This window comes from Sturnus vulgaris, chromosome 3, assembly GCF_052056855.1.
Source record: "Sturnus vulgaris isolate bStuVul1 chromosome 3, bStuVul1.hap1, whole genome shotgun sequence".
In the NCBI taxonomy this organism is placed as follows: Eukaryota; Metazoa; Chordata; class Aves; order Passeriformes; family Sturnidae; genus Sturnus; species Sturnus vulgaris.
In genome coordinates this window covers 115,136,832-115,144,879 of record NC_142245.1, presented here as the reverse complement: position 1 = coordinate 115,144,879, position 8,048 = coordinate 115,136,832, and the positions used below count along the sequence as shown (strand labels likewise).

The 8,048-nt window shown below is 49.7% G+C and overlaps 1 protein-coding gene across 13 annotated transcripts; it reads right to left on the bottom strand.

The window, feature by feature from the left end:
- Nucleotides 1-227: 227 nt before the first annotated feature.
- LOC148224582 (nucleolar pre-ribosomal-associated protein 1-like) lies at nt 228-7,245 on the bottom strand. Of its 13 annotated transcripts, XM_088162756.1 has the most exons (6): nt 6,517-6,857; nt 4,512-4,618; nt 4,302-4,418; nt 3,525-3,663; nt 2,620-2,814; nt 228-2,391 (listed from the first exon to the last, which is right to left on the bottom strand). In XM_088162756.1, exons 2-5 carry the CDS (start codon nt 4,515-4,517, stop codon nt 2,681-2,683), a joined length of 396 nt encoding a protein of 131 aa, XP_088018882.1. In that variant the 5' UTR covers nt 4,518-4,618; nt 6,517-6,857; the 3' UTR covers nt 228-2,391; nt 2,620-2,680. The 13 variants fall into 13 exon arrangements, 9 of the variants coding, with proteins under 9 accessions (XP_088018882.1, XP_088018879.1, XP_088018875.1 ...); XR_015802804.1 differs by lacking the exons at nt 3,525-3,663; nt 6,517-6,857 and adding an exon at nt 7,097-7,245; XR_015802802.1 differs by lacking the exon at nt 4,512-4,618 and having other exon boundaries at nt 6,517-6,889.
- Between the last annotated feature and the right edge of the window lie 803 nt (nt 7,246-8,048).

The following is an 8,048-nucleotide window of genomic DNA, read 5'->3' as shown; positions in this document are numbered from 1 at the left end:
AAAAAAGAAGAAGAAAAATGAAAACGAAAAATAACCAAAAAACGAAAAGAAACCCCTGGCATGCTGGATGGGCAGCACAAGAGGGAGGGATTAAAAATGAACAGGGACAGTGTCCTGGTTTTGGGCAAATTTGGGGGAAAACCTCCAGAAGGAGCCCCCAGACAGCAAACCCCACGACTCCTCCCCCCCACCCCACCGGGTTCGGGAAGAATTTCCTCGGAGAAGAGTGGGAGAAAAAAACCTCTTTATTTAACAAGCAAGACACTCCCCAGCACAGGGAAAAAAGACAACACCAGCTGACAAAAAACTCTTTCACCGTTCTGAAGGGATGACGAGTTCAATCTCTCTGGCGAGTGGTCGCCCAGTTATCAGTCTCTGGCGCTTGGGAATGGCTGCTGCAGGTGACAGAGTGTAGACTCCCGGTGTTTCTTGGGGTTTCCCAGGTCCCCGTCCGGAACAGGTTCAGATGGTATCCAGGAGAGGGAGGGGACGGGGTGGAAGAGAAAACAGTCCAGGGAAAAAGTTGGACTGCCTAGCTGAACTAACTAATAAGAAAAAAGCAAGGGCAAAGCGAAGGAAAGAAAAAGAGGCAGAAGCGAGCAAGCAGGCAAGCAAGCAAGCAAGCAGGCAAGCAGGCAAGCAAGCAAGCAAGCAAGCAGGCAAGCAAGCAAACCGAGCTAAAACCTCTCCTAAACATAGACCATGGGGGAGGTGAGCCGGCTGATAACAAGACAAAACAAAGCTTCACTCTCAGAGTCAGTCCTGGAAGCACAGGACATAATACCAAACATAATCAGGACACATGATTGGAGATAGAAACACCATAACATCACCCTAGGACAGACAGTGACCGGGACACAAGGATCCCACGGGAAACAACGGCACAGGGAGCACCACAGAGGCACAGAGAAGGACGGAGAAAAGACAGAGAGTGCCAAACACACAGCAAGGACTGAGGGGTACCATGACAAAGAGGGAACCCAGGAGCCAGAGAGGAAGCGAGCACAGCCCGTGCGGGGCGGGCAAAGACGGGCAAGGAGCAGCACAGGCACGGAGACAGAGAGGCACGGCCAGCAGGACAGAGGCTCACCAGGAGAGGGGCACAGGAAGGGAGGAGCACCGGGCAGCGCTCCTTTAGGACAAGAATATTCACACACACAAGCAATTCCCTCATTTGCACCTCATTCTTATTTCACACACCCCCCCCCCCCCCTCGCCCAATAAAAAATTCAGCTCATAGCACAGGCAGCTCTGGCTTTTCCCTGCACAGTATTTCTACCAGGGACCTGGGCACAGCACGCGGTCGCGAGTCACCTGAATCAATCCTGATTTAACATTTCAAAGCTTCTCCTTCTGGCACTGCACCTTCTCAGACCCGGGCTGCCATGTTCCACTCCCCTCATGGCCACATTCAAGAACAACTGTTGCCATTCTGCAGAGAATTCCCAATATGACTCACATGTTATCAGTGGGCAGAAAACTCTTTGGGCTTCAGTTCCACCTCTCACCTGTTCCACGTGGAGGGAGGACAGGCATTTGTCACACATCACAGCAGCAGTGATGGATTAAGGCTTTTTTTTTTTTTTTTTTTTTGATTGAATAAAAGGGTAAGAAAAAACAAACCAGGTCTCATACAAATGTCTTGAAACACCATTAAAGCTTTTTAAACCCAAGGAGACCATCGTGATTCCTGACTTCAGTCTTCTATTCATACTGGTTTTGGCATCATGAAATCAATCAGAGTCTTTAAAGAAATACTAAATCATCATGACTAAACCCCGGGCTCCTGGTCATTTGCACTTACAGCCCCTTGTAGGAAGCTCTCCAGCCTTTTTTTCCCATCCTACGTTGGACAGAGGATGGCTGTGAACCGCACGCCTCCGCACAAACAGTCCTGCCGGTTCCTCAAAAAGTTTAAAATGCCTGTGATAAAAATGATAGAAAGTAATACTGCCTCTCAGACTGTTCAAGAAATGGGAAGTTGGACTTTCAATGTCCCACTGAGAGATGCCAAATAAAAGCTTCCCCATGAGCTCGCACAGAGTAGTAACATTTCTTGGACGAAACTAAACTAAGATTTTTTTTTGACCAAACAAGATAGGTCTGTATGAGAACAGCTCAGGAGGCTTTCAGGGCTCGCAGTGATGCTGGCAGAGCACAGAACGTTAAAGATGAAGTCTTAACTCCCTGAATTAATGCCCTGTGGTAGCCAAAACCTTTTGCAAAGACACATAAGACTTGCTTCTCCTTGTTTCCGAGTTCCCAAGCCATCCTGTAATTCGTCACCTGCACTAGTGCAGACCAATCTGCCGTGGGCAAGGAACAGATCCGGCTCCTGAGCTCCAAGCCACGTGTCCCCGATGGAAACCCAAGTCAGGAATACAAAAACACCTGTGGAAGAAAGACGAGAGAAAAATCAGAAGACACAGATATTCTTCTATTTCCACACAGAAATACCGAGCCAAGCTGTTTACCTCTGGGACTCTGTTTTCAAACAGCTCCCCAGCTCTGTTCCTAGATGGAAAACGTGGAGTGGCTTTGCCCATGCAAAGCCAATGAGCCTCCTCACAAGAAGGAACAAACCAGTTTCCTGCTAAATCAGACACCTGGAAATCTCACCTGTCACATGCTGTCATGGACCAGGCAAGAGGGATCAGCATCCAGGCCCACGTGGACTTGTTCATTCCTGGCTTCTAATGCAGCAGGGACAACAGCACTGAAGGGAAATGATCACGTCTTCATTTAAAGAGAACCCAACTTCTTCATCAAAGCCATCACTGTCCTCGATCAGGACATCCACCATATCCAGGACATCTAATAAGTGAAGAAAAACATCAAAGCAAGAATCCAGACTAACAGGAAAAACAACAGACGTAGAATGCAACACTCCAGGAATACAAGGCATCTTTTTAATTCTTTTTAATAAAAAAAAAAAAAAAAATTTAAAAAAAAGTATGAAAGCCACATTTGTCACACAATACAACGTTAAGTGCAACCCCTAAATTACAGCTGAACCTTCACTCTGCCTTTCAATGCTGCTGTCCAGCACGGAGCAGCTGTGGCTGCTCCTGGATCCCTGGATGTGTCCAAAGCCAGGCTGGACACTGGGGCTTGGAGCAGCCCGGGCTACTGAAAGGTGTCCCTGTTCATGGCAGGGCTGGAACTGGATGAGATTTAAGGAGCCTTGCCGGCCAAACCACTCTGGGATTCCATGACTCTGTCAACAGTCCCAGGCAGAAGGGCTAGATTTCCATTTGAGTTCAAAAACGCCGCTGCAAGAGCATGAAGAGAGATTTCAAATACCGTTCAAGTGGCACAACCACGGCAGAAATTACTTTCAGAGGTAAAGCGGCAACTTGGCAATTCCACTTCGACTTCTGATACCAAGAACACGTGGAGAGCTGAATCCTGGAGGGCCCTTACTTAACAGGATTGCCAGAGTTATCCATCCCCAGTTTGCTGATTAGGGCTAGAAAGTGTATCCCCAAGTCATGGAGTTGGGATGTTGACAGGTTACCACATACCATCAACGTGAGAGACGGGGATGCTGATGTTATCAGAGTCCTGTTTAAACAGAGCCACCTGGAGCGTGCTGGCTGCCTGAACCAGGTCTGCTGCCTTGTCAGTGTAGGGACAGGGGTTGGCCACCAGCTTCAGCAGGATCTGTCAGCAAAGGTGGGGAGAAAGGTAAGTGCACCTGCTGGCTGGCAAGTGCAGGGGAACCACACGGTACTGAGAACGACCACGTGCTGAAAGCTGGGCAGCTTTTATGAGGACAACTTCCATAGCACTTCTGCAGGATTCTGTCTACAGTTCCTGCTCTACAGGCCACACTGATGGAAAAACAAAAACCCACCACAACTTGGCACCTAGATTGCGACCACACACCGAGTACCTGGGCAGACCACAGTGGAGGCAAAGCACTGGGCATTCAACATCCTGAAGAGTAAACAGCAAGTGTCACCTTTCCTTGTCAAGGACCACCATCTACTGAGCTCTGATAATGTCGGCACCTAAAGAGGAGATCAAAGCTACCCACACCTACACCACTCTACCCTTACACCAACAATGCTGTAATAACAGCTGATCTTTTTGGATTTCATTTTCCTACAAATCATTTGGCTGCCCTCCCACTGAACACAAGAAGGATGCCACCTCCGTATAAAGAATCCCAAACAAGGCTTTTCTCAGAATTCATTCGCTGGTCTTTGACAGGTTTCTCAACAATAGCAACAAGACCTCCAGTTTCCACTAACACTATTCTTTGCATTTTTTTATCCAGCTGATTTGAACACCGTTACCTTTTCCAAAAACTGAATCACTGCTTCCTTCTGGTCTTCTTTTGTATTATCCAAGTGCTCCAGCCAAATTGAAAGCTCCTTCCACGTGTCCTCAAACGCTCCACTGTCACGTAAAACCTGTCCAGGAAACAAAGGAGGAGGTGTGTAAATAAACCTCAAAACACCTAAAATACAAAACCCCGAGGGATGCAGATCTTTTTCTATAGTTACCTTCATGCTTCCTTCTTTTAGGAACGAAAAGAAGAGCAGGTTGATGAGGAGTCGTATCTGCCGCTCTCCTCACCCTCAGTTCAAGAGGCTCACTAGGGGGACTTCAGCTGCATAGTGGACAATAAAAATCCTACTTCTGTAATTTTTGGAAAGCAGGTTATACTGCTTTCAGAGGGCCGTACAGCTTTCTATCATCACAGGCAGTTAAAAAAAAAAGAAAAAAGCACCTTCAAAATAGCCTGTGGGGGAGTTTTAGAAAACTACCGATGAAACAGAGGAAAATCATTGCTAAATTAAACCTGAATCAGGCTACTTGTACTTAAAGCAATCAGGCAGAGGGATGAACAGTCACATAAATGAGCAGTGGGCTGTGACCACAGCAAGGTCCAGAGAGAAGTGCAAGTTGCTGGGGGTGGTGAGGAAGACCAACAAGTCCCACACCCTAGAGACAGGCTTTGACGTGCCTAGAAACTTCCCCCCGCTTTCCTGCTCTCCAAATTCAGGCCCTGACTGCGAGCACCCAAACTCGGTGACCCCGAGCTCCAGCTCTACAAGCAAGAAAGGAGGAGGGAGAAGAGGAAGGAATCCGAGTGACACCAGGGTTCAACTCCCTCCCCCTAAGGCCCAGCAAGAGAGGAAACCTTGCCCAGCTTGCCAACCCTGGCACCTACGTTGGACGACTGCAATTACACAGGATGAATCTGTGCCTTTGCTCCTCTCCACACATCAAATACAAGGAAGCCATCACAACTCATTTGTTCTACAGTTACTCCGTGTACAACACCAGCAGATCTAAAAACAACTGCTGCTCACATCAATCTGACAGGGGAATTCTTTTAAAGCAAGAAAACACGAAGGAAAAAGGATTCATTATAATATAAGCGACTATTTTTGGCAGGGTCTGGAAACAGAAATGCACCTGCAGCTCTCACAAAACCAGGCAGGAACAGAATGTGAAATCCAAAAACGAGCCTTCAGTTACATGGCACTGTGCAGAAAAGTAAGTCCTTACCATCTATTCTTAGCAGCCTTTCTGCTGACGGAACTGCCCCAACTTCCCTGTTCCTGCTTTCCCTTCAGAGAAAATGCAAAGGACTGAAGTGGAAAGTGGACACAGGAACAAGTCAAGCAGTCCATGTTCCCACCTGGCAAAAGAATCCAAAACCATCAGAAAAACGGCACATTTTGAGCAGCTTTCGGTTGAGACATTCATTGCTGGGAGACCAAGTGAACCTGCCTTTAATCCCTTGCAAGGATCAAGGGCCACTAAACCCTAATTCAGTCACTGTAACTGGATTTTTTTCTTGGCAGGACAGTCTGGTTGCATTTATTCCTTATTCCTAAGGGTAAATCTCTACCCCTACTTAGGTAACTAAAGGATGTCCTCTTTGAATAAGGTGCTAAAAACAGCAGCCTCTGGTGTCTGGTGGACTTCGAGCTGACCAGCTTTTTCTCAAAAGTCAAATAACTAATTTAAATATGCAGAGGGGGATGCTAATTTTCAAGACAAAAAGTCCTCCTTGCATCAAAGCTGGTATCAGACAATAACAGAGAGGACTACTCTGCAGGGCCAGAGGAAACCGGAGAAGACTTATGAAAGGCTAGAGTGCTGAAGTACAGATTAAAGAAACGCTGATAAAAAGTAAAAATCCAAAGCAATATCTTCTTGATCAATGTCAAGACCTTTGCAGGCACCAACTGCACTGATTTATTACAGTATCAGAATTCATTCAGCCTCGGGGGGGTGCGTAAACACGACAGACATTTTCTTTGCTCTTTCATCAACTGCTGCAGTGAAGTCCGTTCACAGCATTGATTTCTGTCAAATATTTCGTTACTAGCCGGTTATCTGACAGCAAATTTCAACAAGAGTCACAGGAAAGGAGACTGGTGACCACACAATCCTGCAGCAAAGGTAACTGCTTCAAGAAAAAATCGTACAATCCTGAAATTTCAGGCCAGTGGGATAGAGCGAATATCCTGATATTTCAATTCCAAAGCTTACCTTAATGGTCTCGGGCTCCGGGGCTTGGAGGGGGGGTCGGTTCGGAAGGGCCGCCTCCGGAGGAGGGGATCCCGGGGGGAGTCAGGGGCCCGGGGAGGGGGGCGAGGCGGAGGGAGAGGAAAAAGAGGAAGATGAGGAGGAGGAAGAAGGGGGAGAGGGTTTGAGAGGAGGGGAAGCCCAAATCCGTGCTGTGTGCGGAGCTCCGACAGCACGCTGCAGCCCGCAGCTCAGTGTGAGCACGGGGCAGAGGAGGCGATTTCTGGGCATTCAATCACCCTGAGGCGGGCCCGGCACCGCCCCTGCAGCACCGTCCCCAGCACAGCTCGGTACCGCTCCGGGATCACCCGGCCCCGCCCCCGGTGCCGCCCGGGACCACTGGGGACCGCCCCTAAAGCACCGCCCCGGCCCCGCCCGGTCCCGTCCCCGGGACCTCCGTGCCCCGCCTCGCCAAGCCCCGGCTCCGCCCCGAGCCTGCCCGGGCTGCGCCGGCACCATCGCTGGCGGCCCCGCCCCTCTTCCCCGGGCCGAAGCGGGCTGAAGGAGATGTCCGCACGATTGGAAACGCCGCCGAAAATCGCACCCGTGGGATCGGTGTCGGCGTCGTGCGCAGGCATCCCACTAGAGCGAGCGGGCTCCTTGCTGTGCCACCCTCCTTTTGCAGCCAGAGTTAGAAGGTCGGGGAGCGACACCCGAGCCGCCATCTTGGGAGAGGCAGGCGCGCAGTACCGCGCTCTGCCCACAGGGTGGCGCTTGGGAGACAGGCAAGGGATGGAATCAAGGAGTGTCCCAATCCTTGAGGAAATCCCCCTGAATGAACGCCCCAAAAAACCCCGACCAGAACTGAGAAACCTCCTGCATCTGTACGAGTGCAAAGGGTGTGCAAGGAGTGTGCAAATAGTGTGCATTAGCAATCGATCGGCAGGCATTGGCAATCGACCGCCGATCTAATCGATCGGCAGGCATTAGAAATCGATCGCCGATATAATCGATCGGCAGGCGCGATCAATCGATCGCCGATATAATCGATCGGCAGGCATTAGCAATCGATCGCCGATATAATCGATCGGCAGGCGCGATCAATCGATCGGCAGGCATGAGCAATCGATCGCCGATCTAATCGATCGGCAGGCATTAGCAATCGATCGCCGATCTAATCGATCGGCAGGCATTATCAATCGATCGCCGATATAATCGATCGGCAGGCGCGATCAATCGATCGCCGATCTAATCGATCGGCAGGCATTAGCAATCGATCGGCAGGCATTATCAATCGATCGCCGATCTAATCGATCGGCAGGCGCGATCAATCGATCGCCGATCTAATCGATCGGCAGGCGCGATCAATCGATCGCCGATCTAATCGATCGGCAGGCATTAGCAATCGATCGCCGATCTAATCGATCGGCAGGCGCGATCAATCGATCGCCGATCTAATCGATCGGCAGGCATGAGCAATCGATCGCCGATCGAATCGATCGGCAGGCGCGATCAATCGATCGCCGATCTAATCGATCGGCAGGCATTAGCAATCG